This window comes from Eutrigla gurnardus, assembly GCF_963514095.1.
Source record: "Eutrigla gurnardus genome assembly, chromosome: 14".
Lineage (NCBI taxonomy): Eukaryota > Metazoa > Chordata > Actinopteri > Perciformes > Triglidae > Eutrigla > Eutrigla gurnardus.
Window position 1 is genome coordinate 18,440,599 of NC_139937.1, and position 19,606 is coordinate 18,460,204.

Sequence of the window (19,606 nt, forward strand, 5' to 3'; positions counted from 1 at the left end):
TTGAGCTGCACCCCCGTGCACGTTCACAGCATGCTCTCCTTTATTCTTTGATTTAGCTGCACAGAGCAGAACCGTTGAATGAATGATGCGTGCGCACTATGTTTAGTCTCTTTTTTTTTTTTTTTTTACTTTGTGTAACTTTGTACACATGTGTTACGTAGGCATACTCTGTTAAACATATAGCCAATAATATTTAATGTTTATGGCATAGATTAGGCCAATAGAGCAATAATTGAAAAAAAAAAAAAAAAACGAACGAACGAACAAAACGCATCACAAACGCTTGATCAAAGGCCCGATCCGATCCGGCCCGAGGGTAGTGGCGGGAAATATCGGTCCGGACTTGGGCAGAGACTCCTACCTCGTAGGCTATACTACTTGGGTACATTTTAGTTTTCGCTTTCTACCTGCTTCTTTATGGCAATGGCTGTGTGCTTGTCTGCTGGCGCCATCAGCTGGTGGAGGAGAAAGAGGCTACAGGACGTTTTTAAAGGACCACCCTGCTCCAGACTGGACTCAGACCTCGCTCTCTGAGTGCTGCAACTTGTGAGGTTAAACTCTGATGTACTTGACTGGCTTTACAAGGAGTGGGACTGAAGGTCAAACTGCAATATGGAAACTATTCGATGGGTATCAACATGAAGGTTCATTCCTTGTCCTTAAAGAGACATTGCTTTACATAACATGGACGTGACTCATTGATTTCCCACCACGCGTTTGTGTTTCACAAACTGCTGCGAGTTTGGCTGGAGTTTGGCGAGAGTGGAGTTTGGCTCGAGTTTGGTTGCATGTGTTCTTAATCTCTCTCCTTGTGGGGAATTACTCCTGAAATTCACTGGAAATCTGCACAACTTCAACTGGACCAATTCTACAATTCCCACAGTCAAACAGAGGATCACAGTAAAAGTACTTTGTTACAGTAAAAGTACAAGTACCACCTTGAAGAATTAAGTATAAAAAGACTCACAGTAAATGCACTCTGTTAGAGTAAAAATAGGCTACTTGTACCGCCTTTACTGAAGAATTGAGTTCACAGAGGATTACAGTAAAAGTACTTTGTTAGAGTAAAATCACTAGCAAAAAAAAAAGCTGGTGGGGAATGATATTCTATTCCAGCTGGAGCCACACAACGGATACTTTCTTGCTTTTAAGCCAACACCAAATGTTACGAGATTGGCTGGCTAAATAATATAGTTATATACATTTTATAGTTAATAATATAAGAAAACTCGGATTTGCAAAAAGTCTGCTCTGGTTGGAGATTATGTCATGAAATATTGGACATGTAAGACAGAAAATATTGTAACCATGGTAACTGATGACTTGGACTAGAGTCAAAAAGACGGAGAACCGTGAAACCACTCGAACTAAACACGAGAACCTTTACGGAAAAAGATAACGAAAAATCACTCCCAAGGGAGGCAAAGAAAAAGGTTGAGAACTACACTACTCTGTAGTTGAATTAACTATTAGATTTACAAAATGAAAATCACTCCAACAGAGGAAAAAGACAAGGCTATTAACTTAAACTGCACTAAACTAGAGCGGAAAAAGGTACAAAGCAAAAACACTTCAATGGAGATAAGTACAAAGCAAAACCAAAACTAGCTTCTCTAGAGTTGACCAATACACTACAACAAAAAAATCACTCTTTCAGAGGAAAACGAGAAATCCAGATCATACAAACTCAGGGGCTCTTGGCGTGAGCTGTGGACAAAAATGGGCTGGAGGTACATTGACAAACGATATACTCTGGCACAGGACAAAATGAGACACGGACTATAAGACACATGAGGATAATGAGAAACAGATGGAAACAATCAGGCGTCAGACCGGAAACACGAGGAAGGGGAGTGAGAGTTACTTTTCAAAATAAAACAGCAAATTCACAAGACAAAAACCCCAGACAAAGACACCCCTCACCGCGGCGTGACAGTTTAAATATCTCGTCTGGAGCGATGTTTCGCCTCATTTTCGCCGCCAGACGTCGTGACACAAATGTGTGTTGTGTGAACACACCATAAGTGATGGATTTACAAAACCCTGATTAATCAAAACCCTGAAGTCCAGTTCATCTAAAATCCCTTCAGGGCCCCTCTGGTCTTCTGAGCCAATTTGTTGCGCCACAGTCCAACACATCTGCAATACTGTATGTGGTGGGAGGTGGAGGAGGAGTCTTCATCCTGCAGAAGCAAGCCTGCTTCTCCTGTCCTGAAGTGACTGGGACTCGTTTGGGTGCAGCAGACAGACCAGATGCAGCGGCAGACCTGTAAGTCACTTCGAGTCTTTTTACTTGGTGATGGAATTGAAGGGGTTGAGAACAGAGACTGAGACACATTTAGGGAAGGAAAGACTCATGTTTAGTTGTTTCTCTATGTTTGGGTTGGACCAATGGGCTGTGTGCTGCAGCCACAGACATCTATGAGATTTACTGGTCTATAACACAAGTAGAGAAGAACAGCAGAATGGTCCAGGGCTTCATGCTGATGGATTCTGGTTTTGTTCAGCTAGCCCAGACCTCCAAAGAAAAATTCTGAATGAGATTCAAATACAATTTGTTCCTGACCAGATCAAAATGCTTCATGCAGCTTTAAGTGTCGATAGAAGAACAAGCAGACATGTTGATGCTGGTTACTGGTGCTGATAGTGTTTTGAACTTGCTCAATAGTTGTGTCATTAATATGGGATTTGCTCTTAGGTAAGAAGAAATCCTATGCACTCTCAAGAGCACACTTATGCACATTTGAGTGTTGATTTGTGTGCAACATTATTGTTTTTTCTTCTATTCTACAGTTGCAGAAGATTTAAATTACAATAATATTTGTATAATTATCATCTTGTTACGTTTGGACTCCGGTTGTCCACCGTCTTTAGATTTTCATTTCAACATTCTTTCCTTCTCTTTTAACATTTCTTCTTCAAGTTCTGTGTGCAAGTACTGTGTTTGCACACGACCCTGCAGTTTCATGCCCATTTCTGGTAAATGGTTGGGCGTTTACATATGCTAATTAGGAAAATTAATGTATTAATTTATTTAGAACATAATAATAAGGCCCCTGAAGTAAAATTTGACAGTCCTGCTGTAGCACATTACATACAATGTAAGCTCCAAAAATGTGAACAGAAACACAGGACAGGAATTCATATTCTAGATGTAAAACATATCCTTATATATGAACTAACTCTGTTATATCTTTGTTGAAAAAGAGATCAACTCGTCCAAGTATGAAGGTCGGAATGAGTCTTCTCTTCGGCCTCATCATAGCAGTGTATTCCTCTGGCATCACTGCTCAAAAAGGTGAGTAAGTGTTTTTTAATTGTCCAACTGAAAAAAAGGAAAGGAGAGAGAGAGGTGACAGGGCTGCATGGTTGGACTTGAACCCAGGCCTTGGCAGCGACTAGCCTTGGTAAATGGATGCTCACTGTACGTGGTGACCTCAAGTTGTGTTTTTGCAATAAGCAGTCAAGTTCTGTATGACTCACTGGTAGAAGAAGGGTGATTTACTAGCTTATGGCTATGCCAGCTATTGACTCAGTGGTAGAGGGTGATTCACCTCTCAGCTACGCTAGCCATCAATTAGCTCTATTATTATCTATTTACTCACTGATAGAGACAGGGTAAGCTACTAACTTTCGGCTACAAAAGCTATCGACTTGTCTGGTCTGTATGGTATTTATGTAGTTTACTTTGCAAGAACCCTGAAACAATAAAGTACATTTATGGGATTCCATTTTAATGAAACATTTTTAACATCATGTGTTCAAACATGAAATAGTAGGAATCAGCAAAAAACATTAGAATAATGAAAAGTCAGATCCGGGCCACGAAGGAATATTTACTGGCCCTTTTAGACCTTTTCAGACTCGAGGTGTGAGCGGTACCGGAGCAGAACCGGACCGGTACTTTTAGAATAAAAATATCGCTATGTGTCAGTGTTTGCTAGAAATATGTCTAGACGGACTTGTCAGTAAAGGTTCAGTTAACGGTACGGATCGAATGGCCCTGGTGTGAGTGCACCTTTAGTTAACACTTAGAGGCAACCTATATTAATTAAATAAGGATTATTTTTTGATAAGCTGTGGAACTCTGAGTTAACCTATTTCTACCTGTATTTTTATGAACTGTTAGGCTGTTGCAATTTCAGTTAACCTATAACTTATATTTTACTTGATAAACTAAAGACAATATATGCACTCATATGTCATTATGTCGTAGCTATTATTGTGATGCTCATCATTTTCAAGCCATATTTTTCCGGCCCCTCATTTTGGATCATTTCCATCAACTGGCCCTCATTCAAAACTAATTGAATAGGACTGTTCTATGGTGAACATCAAAACTGGTGTAATTGGAGCCTTACAACACTATCAATTGGTAGCATTCATTCATTAGTTCATCACAATTTGTGACAATGTGACTGTAATGTTACTCTAGACCTTGCACCATTTTCTTCTCCTTTCCAGAGTGTGAAAATGCCACAGAGGCTGACATCGTTTTCCTCGTCGATGGCTCCACCAACATAGGCCCTACTAACTTTCAGGAGGTTCGGACGTTTATTCGCAGGATCATCAAGTCCCTCAACATTGGCTCCAACAAAGTTCGGATCGGCTTAGCTCAGTACAGTGATGAAACTCACGAGGAGTTCCTGCTAAATGAGCACACGAACGAACAAAAACTGCTGAATGCAGTGGAAAAGATTCCCTACCGAAGAGGAGGCACGGAAACAGGAGAGGCCCTGAACTACCTCCGGGAGAAGTATTTCAGAAAGGACACAGGGAGTCGAGCCGACCACCAGGTGCCTCAGATAGCTGTAGTTATCTCAGGTGAAGCCTCCACTGATGATGTATTAGAGCCCGCTAAGCTGCTGAGAAAGCACGGAGTCGTAGTGTTCGGCATCGGGGTGGGAGAAACTAACATTGAGCAGTTTGCGTCCATTGCCAACCAGCCTTCAAAGCACTTCTTCCACTCCATCGACAACTACCGACAACTGCACGAGCTAGACAGTTTCCTGCAAAATCTCTGCTCCACTATCGAGCGACAGAAGCAAGGTAAGGAAATATTATCTAATTGTCCATTTGTTATGTTTGCAATAAAATGTAAAATTAAATATCCAGTTTAGGCAACAAAACCAATGTTAGGAATAAACAGCAGAGCATGAGCATTACATTAAGGTAACAAAATGAAAATGAGGTTCAGGCAACCAAGCTAATGTTAAATCTATTCAACAAAACCAATATTAGGTTTAATCGACTAAACAAGGCTAGGTCTAGGCAACGAAACAAGGCTAGGTTTAAGCAACAAAACAAATATTAATTTCAGACAACAAACCCTATGTTAGGTTTAGACAGCAAAAAATAGGTTCAACAAAACCAAAATGTTTTTTAACAAATGTTATGTTTAGACGACCAAACAAATGTGATTTAGGCGACCAGAGGAATGATACCTTAAGGCAATCAAATGAGCGTTATATTTAGGCATCAAAACAAATTTTAGGGTTAGGCAACAAAACCAATGTTATGTTTAGACGACCATATGTATATATTTAAGATAAAAAGACAGCGTCCAATGTCAGCTGGGATCGGCTCCCGCCCCCCCAGCGACCCTGGACGGATGGGGAATTTCTTGAATGAGTTAAAACAATTGTTACATGTAAAGTAGATTTTATAAAAAAGCAAACAAAATGATTTCATTTTTAATCTGGGAACAGCGTTACCTTTTAGGAAAAACCTTCAACAGCACCTCAGTTGTTTAGTGAAGCTGTGTTGTTGAACCCATCCATCTCCCCCACCATCAGTCTTTCTCAATATTCCTATGTAACTAGCTCTGGACATTGCATAGTCATGTCCATGTGCTTAATTCACGTGTCCACAATAAAAAAAAGAACCTCATTAACTTTTACATTTAAATGCTGAGATAATAAATTGACAATTAATGTCCCTGTTCATGAAATCAAAGTGACCATCCAAACCAAAGTGTTAAGTCTGAAAAAGCTTGCTGGGAGGAGCAAGTCAAAATGTTTGGGTGTACATACACTCCCAATCCAACCAGTCGTAGAGCATACTGACATATCAACTGTACCCTATTGTGAAATGTAATCATGTTTTTGTCTTCTTTTAGCCTTGGCAGAGACTTTTGGAGATATTTTCTTCCTGGTGGATAGTGGCATAGCTCAAGGAGAGTTTTCCGTGTTCAGGAGTGATCTTCTAAAATTGATCAATCAACTTAATGCTGGATTATCCACCTACCGCATTGGTTTGGCCCAGTACGGTCAAGCCACCGATGTTAAATTCTATCTGAATGAACATGAAACTAGACAGGACATTCTGACTGCTGTGAGAGGTTTCCGCCTACATCGACAACCCAACCAACAACGTAACCTGGGAAGTGCTCTACAGTACGCCAAGACTCACTTTTTTACCAGGGAGGTGGGAGGCCGTGCGGAACAAGGCACCCCACAATCCCTGGTCGTTGTGAGTGGAAAATCCTCTGATGATCCTGTGTCCCGTGCCGCTGAAGGGATCAAATCAATGGGGATAACTGTTTATGGGATGAGTGGAGGTGCATCCATGGCTGATTTAGACTTATTTGTCAGTGGTAAATATGCATTTGATTCCCCCAAAGTACTTCTTCTGAAGGAGTTCTTCTTGAACAAGACAGAAGAGAAGACAACTGAAGGTAAGAAACATCATCTGTCTTTCATTTGAACATTTACTTTATTTTTCTGTTAGCATCTGGGTATGGACAGACTTTATAGGCAATGAGAATGACGTCCTCAATTATACTGAAGTGATTCTGAATTAATTGTAAAATACATCTTTTGAATGAAGGCTGCATGGTTGTGGAATGGGTAGCACTGTTGCTTCACAGCAAGAGGGTCCTGGATTCGATTCCCCGTTTGGGTTCCTTTTATGTGGAGTTTGCATTTTGCAGTTCTCCCCAGTGTGGGTTCTCTCCGGGTTCTCCAGCTTCCTCCCACAGTCCAAAGACATGCAAGATGGGGATAGGTTCATTGTTGAATCCAAATTGCCCATAGGTGTGAATGTGAGTGTGAATGTCTGTCTCTACATGTCGGCCCTGTGATAGACTTGCGATCTGTCCAGGGTGTACCCTGCCCTCGCCCAATCAGCTGGGATCGGCTCCAGCCCCCCAGTGACCCTGAATACAGGATAACCGGTTATTGATGATGGATGGATTGGGGATTTCTTGAATGAGTTAAAACAAGTGGTACATGTAAAGTAGATTTTAGAAAAAAGTAAACAGAATGATTCCATTTTTAATCTGGGAACCTTTAAAATTGCAGATCATGAAAAATTTTGCTTGCTAGGACAACCTACATAATGAGTATTTCTGATATTTATTTTATCTTAACCTTCGCAGTATGTACCATATAATGGTGAGTAGCAGAATGCTTAAATTCACTAACTACACTCCTTCCACAGATTGCAGAACAGCCAATCTGGCCGATGTTGTGTTCATCGTTGATGAATCTGGAAGTATTGGAAATGACAACTTCCAACTGATGCGATCATTCCTGCATTCGATTGTGAGCAGCCTGGATGTCAGTCCTGATAAAGTCAGAGTGGCCATTGTTACATACAATACAGAGTCCACCGCACAGTTCTACCTTGACACATTCCTTGTCGAGAGCGACATCCTCCAGTTCATCAAAATGCTGCCTTACAATGGCGGTGGTACGAATACTGGAGCTGCCCTCAATTTCACTCTGGGACAAATCTTCGTTAAGGGAAGGGGCTGCAGGCAACATAAGGGTGTCCAGCAGGTGGCGGTGGTGATCACAGATGGTGAATCCCAGGACAGTGTGAAAGAAGCGGCAGCCATTCTACGCAGGGCAAATGTCACCATTTATGCCGTGGGAATTGCAAATGCAAACGAGACTGAACTGGTTGCGATGGCGTCTCACCCCCGCAGTAGACATGTTTTTAATGTGAAGAGTTTTTTAGATCTGAAGCCCTTGAAGCACAACCTGCAGAAAATCTTGTGTGAAAACATCATTGACAAAGTGACTACACCTGAAGAAGACAAGGACAACAAAAAAGGTTTGAACCATTGTTGTTTTTGGTAATGAGAACATTTACTTCATTAGACACCAAAAGTTGTAACTTGATGCTTAGCCCTGCAGTGCTCTGGAGAGCCTCATACAAACAGCTTAACTCATCACTATTCTTCCTTGACTTCTTCCTTGCAAAAGTCATCCCTGCATGTCCTTGGTTTCACAGCAATACAGGCACCAACAGTAAAGACCAGATGAGCAGAACAGTGAAAGACATAAATTGTTGTAGTAATAAGCAGAATATCATGTGTGTGTTTGTGGTCTGGGGATGTAAAGTTGCACGCCTTGCCTGTTAAGCAGTTGCTGTTTAGTGTTTAGTCTTAACGGAGACATTCCCCAGTGTTTGAATATTCATTGTTAACCTTGCTCTCATTGACTAACGTTTGTATTTGCTTTTCCCCTCCAGCATGTGGCCAAAAAGAGGAAGCAGACATCTACCTCCTGATGGATGACTCAGGGAGCATTGGGAACGACGACTTCAAAGACATGAAGAACTTCATTATCAAGTTTCTACAAACCTTCCGTATTGGGTCAGAATATGTCCGGATGGGGCTTGTGAAATACGCAACTAAACCAACTCTAGAATTGAATCTGAAAACCACCTCGGATGCCACAACATTGCAGAAATCCATTGAGGGTATTCAGCATGAAGGAGGTGGGACAGAAACAGGAAAAGCGCTGAAATTCATGGGCCAATACTTTGAAGAAGCAATGGAAAGTCGTGATCGCAAAGTCCCAGAGTACTTGATTGTTATCACAGATGGGGAATCCACTGATGAGGTCAAAGTTCCCGCCGAAAACCTGAGGACACAGGGTGTCAGCATCTACACCATCGGGGTGAAAGAGTCAAACAAAACTCAGCTAGAAGAGATTTCCGGTGACCGTGACAGGACTTTCTATGTTAATGATTTTGATGCCTTGAAATTAATCAACCCTACCATCATCACAGACATCTGCCTTCCAGACGGTAAGGATAAGTGAACTTGAATTTCATGCTTCTTCTCAAGAAAAAAAAAATCATATCATCATTTGACATATTGCAAAATACTAAAAAAATTAGGGGTTTAATGAACCAAAATGATGTCACATTCTTAATCAAATGTCCTGAACTGAATGGTTCAATACAACTTGGATTGTTACACCCCTAATTCTTAACCTTGGTACAACACTGTTGTAACCTTGAACAGAATCACACTCGATGACTCTCGCCTCAGCTAGGCCTTTGAATTTGTTAGACATGTGTTCTTTTAAGCAAAGCTTTTACTTTTAAAAAGTAAATTCCCCTCCTAGCATGTCTATTTTCCCACAATCTCAATAATTCCCAACGACTATCATACAACAAAAGACATTTCTGTCTTCTGTGTCCACAGTTTGCAGCAATATACAGGGAGACATCGTTTTCTTAACTGAGAGTTCAGTGAGCATCTCCAGGGAAGACTTCGAGAAAACGAAAGAGTTCATGAAAGTCATTATCAGCAAGATTGACATTGGGCGGAACCAGGTGCACGTCGGTGTCATGCAGTTCGACAGCAAACAATATCTGGGGTTTCCCCTCAACCGGCACTACAGCCGAGATGACATCATCACAGCCATCGATGAAATGCAGCAGAAGGGTGAAGGCAGGCTCACAGGGAAAGCCCTCAGAGAGGCGTCAGAATATTTCGATAGAGTCAGAGGAGGGCGCTCGGACATGGATCAGAGGCTTGTAGTTATAACAAACGGTGATGCCAAAGATGAGGTTGATGGCCCTGCTGAGGCTCTGAGGAAAAAAGGAGTGTTAGTCTATGCCGTTGGACTGAAGAATGCCTACAAAACGCAGCTGGAAAAGATCAGCAGTTCAAGGGACAGGGTATATGTTGGGGAGGACTTTGATTCCCTGAAGGACTTGGGGAGGAAGGTGGTAAAGAGGATCTGCAAGAAAGGTAAGAGCAGCTCAAGACCATCTCCAAACATAATTTAGAGTCACCAGTTGTATTAGTCTGTAAAAGCATTGAGATATTATGTGTGTTGTTTTTTTTTTTTCATAAGAGAGTCCTTGTTGTTTTACCAGTTAGCATTGGACGTTGGGGCAAGTTAGTGTTTACTAAGTGGTATTGCTCAGTTTGAGCTCCACCATAGCTCTACCGTCAACCAACCCAGCTGACAAAAGGATGGATGGTTGACTAACTTACCAGCTCACAAGAACATAGAAATTACACAGCTTAGTCCTTTTGGTGAGCTGGGCTAAACACATTCTAGACATATCTCTGTAATTAGATAAGAGATACAAATTATTTTATCTTGTCTTTTGATTTGACAGCAATCACATATATTGCTACTTCATCAACACTCAAAAATGGTGTTTGGTGTGAACACAGCATAAGCTACTACTTTTTTTTCATGAGAACACAATTCCTGTTAACACCCTATCTTTTTCCTTTTTTTTCACCCAGATTGTCATTTAGAAATAGCTGACTTTATTTTCCTGGTGGACAACTCCCGAAGCATATCTCCAGAACAATACAAAAGCAGGCAGAAGTTTATGGAGTCAATAGTGAAACAAACCACAGTTGGCAAGGACAACACTCGTTTTGGACTCATTTCCTACTCGTCTCAACCAAAATCTCATTTTACTCTCAACAAATATTATTCAACACACAAAGTTATTGCAGCAATACAAACTATGAAGCCATCACAAGGTGCTACCCACACACACACAGCCTTGAGATACTCTCTACAGTTCTTTAACAGCGAACATGGTGGCCGGATAGGACTCAACGTGCCGAAGATTCTCATGGTGATCACAGACAGGGCTGCCAACTTTCCTTCCGAATTAAGGGAGTCATCTGATGCCCTGAGAAAAAACAATATCATTGTCGTCAGTGTCGGAGTGAAAGAAGCTAAACGGGATGAACTGGAGACCATGGCTGGTGGCGAAGCATCCAGAGTTTTCTATGAGGATGATTTTGCGGGCCTAGAAACTCTGCCCAACAACATGCCTTCTGTCTTCTGCATCAAACCAAGTAAGAATATGTCATTGTACTTTTGTGGTGTTTCAGTAGCTCTTAATCTTGATCTGTTTATGTTTAGTTCATAGTGCCAAAAGGTGTCGTGTATATTCTAAACTTTAATGGTTTAATTGAACAAAAATACCTATTTAACACTTAAACTATGTTATATCCGACAGTTGTAGTTGCTTGATTTTTTTTAAAGAGCTGTGATTCGGTGAAAAGCCCAGTAAGTGTCAAATAAATATATGTATCAAAAACTCAAATGAAATCAATATACTTATTTTCTCCATCACTTCAATAGTTCCCTCACTTTCCTCTTGGACAGCAGCAGATTTACTTACTGCACATTATTCTGTTCAATGAGGAACATCAGATATTTTTATGATCTTGAAAAAAGTCCTGTAAAGGAGTGTTAAAGAAACACAATGGTGTTTTTAACAAAACCTCAAAGTAAACATAGGATTAAAAAAAGACAAAACCGTAACTATATCCACGGGACTGGGACAAAGTGAATGAGGTGACAGATTACTAAGGGAATTTGTTCTTCCGAAATATTTAAAACCAATTATAAAGTTCAAATTTTAATGTTTTTTTTTTTTTTGCCACAATCATCGTACATTACACCAGGTCCTTTTGGCACAATGGTACTTCATGAACATGTGAATGTATAGGCAAACATTATTTCTGTTTTGGTCACACTCTATACAACAAATGTTTTGACAAAATAAGTGCCTTCTTGGTTTCGATTAGCTGAATTGCTAATCGGGAGCCAACACAGTCTCATGGCAGATTGTGAAATATTCTCTATATGAATATTATCGTCTGTGCCTACACCACGTTTTTGAATATCTATTCTCTTCTATGAGGTGGTGGTGATCTTCTCTATCAATCAGGACGACATTATGCTACAAAACCAATGTTAGGTTAGGTTAAGCAACAAAACATCTCAGTTAGCTATGTGCAGTTAGGGTTGAGGCAACAAAAGAGTATGGAGGGACCTCAAACCTCACCTAAATTAGGGAGTTGCAAGTGTGGTGTGGCCAAACATGAATTAGGCTATACAGCAATCATTTTATGGCACACTTGTTGAATAGCAATGGAAACAAACACCTTTCCCTTGTTTTGCTTTGGCAGTTTGTAAGAAGGCCGACCTGGTCTTGCTTCTTGATCGGTCTGGAACCATAGGATTGAAAGACTACGAGATCATGAAAGACTTCACGAAAGAAATTGTGAACAGCTTTGAAATCAGTGAAGAGTTTACGCATGTTGGAATTGCACAGTTCGCCGAGACACCTCAGCATGAGTTTTACCTCAACCGTTACTTCACAAAGCAGGAATGTATTGATCACATTACTGGAATGGAATATGTTGGAGGGAATACCTACATTGGCAAGGCGTTGGATCACATTAAGGATTACTTTGAGGAGTCGTGGGGCAGCCGTCCTGATACTCCCAAGAACCTGGTGGTGATCTCAGATGGTAACTCTCACGATGACGTGGAGAACGCAGCTGACCGTCTCAGGGAGCTGGGGATTGAGATCTTTGCCATCGGCATCGGAGATGTCCGTATACTGCAACTCCTGAAGATCGCTGGCACCCCACAGAGAGTGTTAAATGTGGGGAACGTCACTAACTTGCCTGATATTAAGCAGAAGTTGAACGACGAATTATGTGACGACCCATCACCACCACCCACGCCAAGACCCCCACCCCCACCCACGCCAAGACCCCCACCCCCACCCGGACCCCCACCACTCACAGGTAATTAGTTGAAAAGAGTGACTTAGTCTCTCTGTCTGTCTTTCCGACCATATCCCTGCTGAGGGACTGATGAAGGATTATCTCAAAATATCTTATATTGCTGTGTGTCTATGACTGCCTATGACATGTTTACTTTTGCTACAGGTTGCAGCATTGACATTGCCATGTCCACGTCATAACGCTTTTGGTGCGTGTTTAAAACAGTAGGTTTACTTCAAAGCGCGAGCATCAGACGCTGTCAGAGCGTTTATGAACAGTGTTTCAGAGCTCCCCCTAAATGTCTCAAAGTAGGCTTTCAGGTAATTTCGCGGCATAACAGCGCCTTCCGGGTAAAAAAGACGTAGCCTACGGCAAAATCTGGAATGAAAAATGGCACTGTTATTTAATCCCCGAATCCCATTCATTAACACAATATCTAATATCAGTTAACGATTCTTCGTTTTCCGTTTCTCCGTTTTTAAAACGAATAACGGGATACGAGTCATTTTTCCGTTTTTCGTTCTTTTATTTTGAAGCGAAAAACGGGAAACGACTCGTTATCCTTTTTGCGATTGTTGACTTCAAAACGAAAGTCGGATGTCCGCAACGTAGCCTAGACGGTCCGTTTATCCACTTAATCATTGTGTGCATCTCTCCCCTGACCCTCCCAACAAAAATCCCCCCCCCCCTCTCAGAAAATAGTTCCGACGTCCATGAACAACGTTATTCATTTCGATCATAGAAACAAACGTTAGCAGCACAGCTAACGCTAGCATCATCAGCACTGTCCTGTTACGGGCATCCGGCTGTCCGGCCGCCGTCCAGCTTGCTGACGGAGGATACGCCAACAGCTCTGGCAACCTCAAGTCTTGGAGGGGAGGGGGTGGAGGGGGAGGCAGATACGACTCGCCGCAGTGTTTTGAATTTGAGTGTCATACCGTTTTTGGCCACATTCTTACATAATGGCGCCTTTAAACTATGTTATATCCGACAGTTGTAGTTGCTTGATTTTTTTTAAAGAGCTGTGATTCGGTGAAAAGCCCAGTAAGTGTCAAATAAATATATACATATGTATCAAAAACTCAAATGAAATCAATATACTTATTTTCTCCATCACTTCAATAGTTCCCTCACTTTCCTCTTGGACAGCAGCAGATTTACTTACTGCACATTATTCTGTTCAATGAGGAACATCAGATATTTTTATGATCTTGAAAAAAGTCCTGTAAAGGAGTGTTAAAGAAACACAATGGTGTTTTTAACAAAACCTAGGATTAGAAAAAGACAAAACCGTTACTTTATCCACGGGACTGGGACAAAGTGAATTTGGTGACAGATTACTAAGGGAATTTGTTTTTAGGTTTGACTTCCGAAATATTTAAAACCAATTATAAAGTTCAAATTTTAATGTTTTTTTTTTTTTGCCACAATCATCGTACATTACACCAGGTCCTTTTGGCACAATATTACTTCATGAACATGTGAATGTATAGGCAAACATTATTTCTGTTTTGGTCACACTCAATACAACAAATGTTTTGACAAAATAAGTGCCTTCTTGGTTTCGATTAGCTGAATTGCTAATCGGGAGCCAACACAGTCTCATGGCAGATTGTGAAATATTCTATATATGAATATTATCGTCTGTGCCTACACCACGTTTTTGAATATCTATTCTCTTCTATGAGGTGGTGGTGATCTTTTCTATCAATCAGGACGACATTATGCTACAAAAGCAATGTTAGGTTAGGTTAAGCAACAAAACATCTCAGTTAGCTATGTGCAGTTAGGGTTGAGGCAACAAAAGAGTATGGAGGGACCTCAAACCTCACCTAAATTAGGGAGTTGTAAGTGTGGTGTGGCCAAACATGAATTAGGCTATACAGCAATCATTTCATGGCACACTTGTTTAATAGCAATGGAAACAAACACCTTTCCCTTGTTTTTGCCTTGGCAGACTGTAAGAAGTTCGACCTGGTCTGGCTACTTGATCGGTCTGGAACCATAGAAGACTACGACACCGTGAAAGAGTTCACATTAAATACTACGGACACATTTGAAATCAGTGAAGAGTTTACGCATGTTGGAATTGCACAGTTCGCCGCGATACCTAAGCATGAGTTTTACCTCAACAGTTACTTCACAAAGAAGGAATGTATGGATCACATTAAGAGAATGGTACATATTGGAGGAAATACCAACATTGGCAAGGCGTTGGATCACATCAAGCATTACTTTGAGGAGTCGTGGGGCAGCCGTCCTGACACTCCCAAGAACCTGGTGGTGATCTCAGATGGTAAGACTCACGATGACGTGGAGAACGCAGCTGACCGTCTCAGGGAGCTGGGGATTGAGATCTTTGTCATCGGCATCGGAGAGGTCCGTATGGTGGAACTCCTGAAGATCGCTGGCACACCACAGAGAGTGTTCAATGTGGGGAACATCAATAACTTGCCTGGTATTAAGCAGAAGTTGATCGACAAATTATGTGACGACCCATCACCAACACCCACGCCAAGACCCCCACCCCCACCCGGACCCCCACCACTCCAAGGTAATTAGTTGAAAAGAGTGACTTAGTCTCTCTGTCTGTCTTTCCGACCATATCCCTGCTGAGGGACTGATGAAGGATTATCTCAAAATATCTTATATTGCTGTGTGTCTATGACTGCCTATGACATGTTTACTTTTGCTACAGGTTGCAGCATTGACATTGCCATGGGATTCGATATTTCTCAAAGAATTGGCACTCCTGGTGAGATGTTGTCCAGCGGCCACGCCAAGCTCAAAACCTTCCTACCAAACATTGTCAATTCCATTTCTGTGGTACAAGACCTGTGCTGTCTCCCTTCTAAATCTGTCGAGACCAAGATAGCCTTCCAAGTGCTAAGAAATGATGGAAGTTACCTGTACGACACAAACTTTGAAGACTATAACAACGATGTGGTGAATAAAGTCCTGAGACAGACAATGTCAGAACCGACCTATTTCAACACTGCCCTGTTGAACTCCTTCAAAGATAGGTTCAAGAAAAGGTCCAAGGCGCTTGTGAAGGTGAGAGTGGCACAACTGGCACCCCTCCTTAGATGTATCTCCATTTGGTCATCTTGAAATTGTCATTATTGTCATTGTACAACAGGATTACGCATTGAAATTCAGGGTCAGTCCCATTATTGTTGCATAAGAAAACTACACACAAAAACAAAACAGTATTATATGGTGAAGGGTGGAGGATGATGCTCTGAAGTCTGCAGGTTGAACACAGACTGTGTCTGGGTGGGTTTTGTCTTCTAATTTGGCTCTGTGCAGGCACCAATAGGTACCAATGATGTTCTGGGTGGTTTGTAGAGTCCTCCTTTCCTGAGCTGTGAACATCCTATGATAGTTTGTAATGTTTTCAGTCAAGATGCTTTCTATTGCTCCTCAGGAAAAGTTTACAAGAAATAGCTAAGTACTAGTTAGAATGCGAATTCTGTCATTCTTTAATGCCACACTGGTTACAAAAAATGAGCCGAGCAGTAGAGCAGTGTCGAACGGTCCTTCCACTTAGAAAACTAGCTAACTCGATAACTAGCTCCCCAGCCAACTAGCCAGACATTCGTCCCCAGAGCTGCATCCTCTCTCTCCCTAGTGAACTGTGACATCACTTTACAAATGAGGATTAAAGGAGGATGGTTTTCAAACCATAGCTGACTTTGATTTACCAAAATGATGCTCTCAGGTGGTGGTGATCTTCTCCGATGGACTCGATGAAGACATAGCAATACTGCGACAGGAATCAGACCGACTGCGACAGTCTGGTAAAAACTAAGAGTTGTGTTCACTGTTCTGATAAGTAGGAATATGAATAAATCCTGAATGGTTTCTTCTCTGCTTCCATTCATCCATTCTGTCTTCTCCTGTTTTCCCTTCTTTATTTAATTTATATCTTTCTTTGCTTCCTATATTCTGACTTCCGATTATTCTGTAAAAGGTATGACGTCATCATTGAGTCATTTAATTCACATATTGATACGTATTTTAAATATTACACAGATCTCTTCTGAACCAGTAGACCTACAATGTGTTGTGTGTCGTTTCTGCAGGGATCAGCGCTCTGCTGATTGTGGCCCTGGAGGGAGCACGAGACCCCTTCCAGTTGCAGGATTTGGAGTTTGGCCGAGGATTCGGCTACGAGCTCCCTCTCAGCATCGGCATGCAGAGTGTCAGCAGTGCAATCCTCAAACAGATTGTAAGGCCTTTATGATACTGCTAACATTAGGTGAAATTACCTGTCGATGCTCAGAGCTTCCTAGTGTCTCATGAATCATACAAATGTGAATAAACCACGTCTGTGAAGACATTCACTCAGTCGTTCTGAGTACAACTGAGAACAATCTTTTTGTGTCCCGAAAATTACAATATTATTGCAAAAATCACTCTGTTCCATAAAAAGTCCTAACATGACGTCTATAATCTCCTCTCATATTTAAAGACTTGATGTGAAGGCTGTCCTACGACATGACACAATTGTAAAAAAGGAACTTCTGTCTTCATTATTGACTTGAGGCACATAACATGAACCCACACTGGCACGGATGTTGTATGCTGAGTAACGTCCATTTTAATCTTAAAACACACATATAGAGAAGCAGACCCACAGATAATATTGTACTTATGTGGCTGCTTTCAGACCTGTAGATTGGTTGCGGTGTGGTGCAGACCAACGGAAAACAATGATCCATTGTTACATTTTATTTCTGCTCCGGTTCCTGTTCACATCCATACTGATGGCAGTTTATACAGATTTGTTAGTATTTAGCTTTTTAAATCATGCTACAATAACGTTTCAGCGATCATCAAATCCCGTGGTTGCTTCATTTGCTATCACACCTCAAACAAACCCACCGGAGTCCACTTGAAAGGGGACCAAGATCTGAAACTGTGAGACTGTGGGACGATTCTGTGGATTGACAGATGTCTTCTGTCTTCTCTCTTTGCAGGACTCGGTTTCCAATAGGGAGTGCTGCAACGTCACGTGCAAATGTTCGGGACACGAAGGCCCCCGTGGCTCTCCCGGTCTCCCGGGGTCAAAGGTGACTTTATGATACAATGTCAGGAGAACAAATCAGAAGGCTGGTCTGAGTGAGAACAAGCAGCAACAGACCTTGTTCAGCTTCTTTTTTTTTTCTTTGTAAAGATTGATTTCTTTTGACATCTTCTCCACTTGTACATGAGAAATAGGAATAGAAAATGTGATGTATTCAAGAAGTGATAGTTAACAGTCAGCCTCATGATGAGCTCATGAAGATAAAGGTATTTCATGGTTTCTGGTCTCATTGTGTGTTTTATAAACAGGGTCCGCCTGGAGGGAAGGGTCAGCCGGGCTTCCCAGGAGATGAGGGAGTCGCTGTAAGTACTTCTGCATTTAGTTTATCCACTCGTTGTTTCCTGCGACCTTTAATACCTGACATAACATGACAGCTTCTGGACATTTTGAAACATAACATGCGGTTGAGATGTAATGTTCCTAACTGATGGACCAATCGGGCTGTCTAACAGTGTTAGATGGACCGACCTGTTGGTGGGACTCACTTTGTTTGGTTGTTGCAGGGTGAGCGAGGACCTCCTGGACCAAATGGATCTCAGGGCATCGAGGGCTGTCCTGGACCCAGAGGACAGAAGGCTAGTACATTACGAAGTCTGCTTTTCATGTGTGAAAAGTGGAGCCTAATTCAAATTTTTTTAGCTTTTGATTATTAGTATCAAAACGCTGCCGCAACATAAAATAATGTATTGTGATGTCACACTGTCACGTTTCATGGTGAAGAAACTGTCCATTTATCAAACACAAAAACCCCCCGCAAGGTATGATTTCATACAAATCTAGTGAAACATAAAAACGTGTAAAATGTTAGAATATAAAATAGTTGTTGTTTGTGTCTGCAGGGCTACCGGGGAGTCTCGGGCAGCAGGGTGAGTGATGAAAAGAAGTTAAAGTGCATTTTCTGAACAATGTTATGTAATGGATCTTTGGTTGGTTTAATCATTGAGATGTGACTCCCGTTTATCTTCCATCTCTGCAGGGTGAGGACGGAGAAGACGGACTGGATGGAATCAACGGAGAGCAGGTACAAACATCAGCATCCAAACATATTCACTTTTTAAATGTCAAAATGCATCCCATAATACAAGCCTCAAGTCATTTTTTACTTCAGTCATGGTCTTGGCTTTTGTTTAGTTAATATCCTGTTTAATTTGTGAAGTTCCCTCAAACTTGTGTCCTGTGTTTGTGTGACTTCCTGTCCCCCTTTTCCTTTGTAACACCTGTGTTGTCTTAGTCTCGTCAGCCCTGCTCTGCTCCCTTTGTTTCCACCAGTCAGTTTCCAGCCTGCCCTCATGTCTGCTCACCTAGTCTAGTTGTCTCATTAGTTTCTGCTGTATTTAGTTCTAACCAGGTCTTGTCAGGTCATCTGTCTCAGCACAGTGTCCAGCCTGGTGTCACATACTGGTTTATTTTTTAGTTCTGTCCCTTTGGTGTGTATTTCCTTTGTGTCAGCTTTTTGTTTTTGTCTGCAGGGACGGGCTGGATCAGAGGGAGCTCGAGGAGAAAGAGGAGGCTCAGGAGAACCAGTAAAGAAAAACTACATATAGGATGAATAACGCTTAATATATTCATAAAATAGGATATTTTATACTGCCATTATCATCACTAGTAGCCTAATGCTATTATTTAATGTCTAGTGTTATTGTTGTTCTGTGTGCGTCTATTTTAATGATGTGTGCTGAAGTAATCAGTGGAATAGCCCTTTACTTGTCCTCAGT

At 41.5% G+C, this 19,606-nt stretch overlaps 1 protein-coding gene across 1 annotated transcript in view; it reads left to right on the top strand.

Moving 5' to 3' along the window:
- The first annotated feature begins 2,125 nt into the window (after positions 1 to 2,125).
- The window catches only part of LOC311023866 (collagen alpha-6(VI) chain-like), a 34,212-nt gene continuing 16,731 nt past the window's right edge, over positions 2,126 to 19,606 (top strand). Inside the window, exons 1-19 of the mRNA XM_084025965.1 lie at positions 2,126 to 2,269; positions 3,208 to 3,298; positions 4,465 to 5,049; positions 6,119 to 6,676; positions 7,441 to 8,058; positions 8,479 to 9,039; positions 9,443 to 9,994; positions 10,505 to 11,074; positions 12,197 to 12,823; positions 14,760 to 15,356; positions 15,501 to 15,856; positions 16,524 to 16,602; positions 16,888 to 17,033; positions 17,785 to 17,877; positions 18,140 to 18,193; positions 18,395 to 18,466; positions 18,731 to 18,757; positions 18,868 to 18,912; positions 19,361 to 19,414. Coding sequence (XP_083882091.1) covers positions 3,226 to 3,298; positions 4,465 to 5,049; positions 6,119 to 6,676; positions 7,441 to 8,058; positions 8,479 to 9,039; positions 9,443 to 9,994; positions 10,505 to 11,074; positions 12,197 to 12,823; positions 14,760 to 15,356; positions 15,501 to 15,856; positions 16,524 to 16,602; positions 16,888 to 17,033; positions 17,785 to 17,877; positions 18,140 to 18,193; positions 18,395 to 18,466; positions 18,731 to 18,757; positions 18,868 to 18,912; positions 19,361 to 19,414 — 5,667 coding nt within the window. The 5' untranslated portion in view covers positions 2,126 to 2,269; positions 3,208 to 3,225. The remainder of the gene's footprint in view (positions 2,270 to 3,207; positions 3,299 to 4,464; positions 5,050 to 6,118; positions 6,677 to 7,440; positions 8,059 to 8,478; positions 9,040 to 9,442; positions 9,995 to 10,504; positions 11,075 to 12,196; positions 12,824 to 14,759; positions 15,357 to 15,500; positions 15,857 to 16,523; positions 16,603 to 16,887; positions 17,034 to 17,784; positions 17,878 to 18,139; positions 18,194 to 18,394; positions 18,467 to 18,730; positions 18,758 to 18,867; positions 18,913 to 19,360; positions 19,415 to 19,606) is intronic.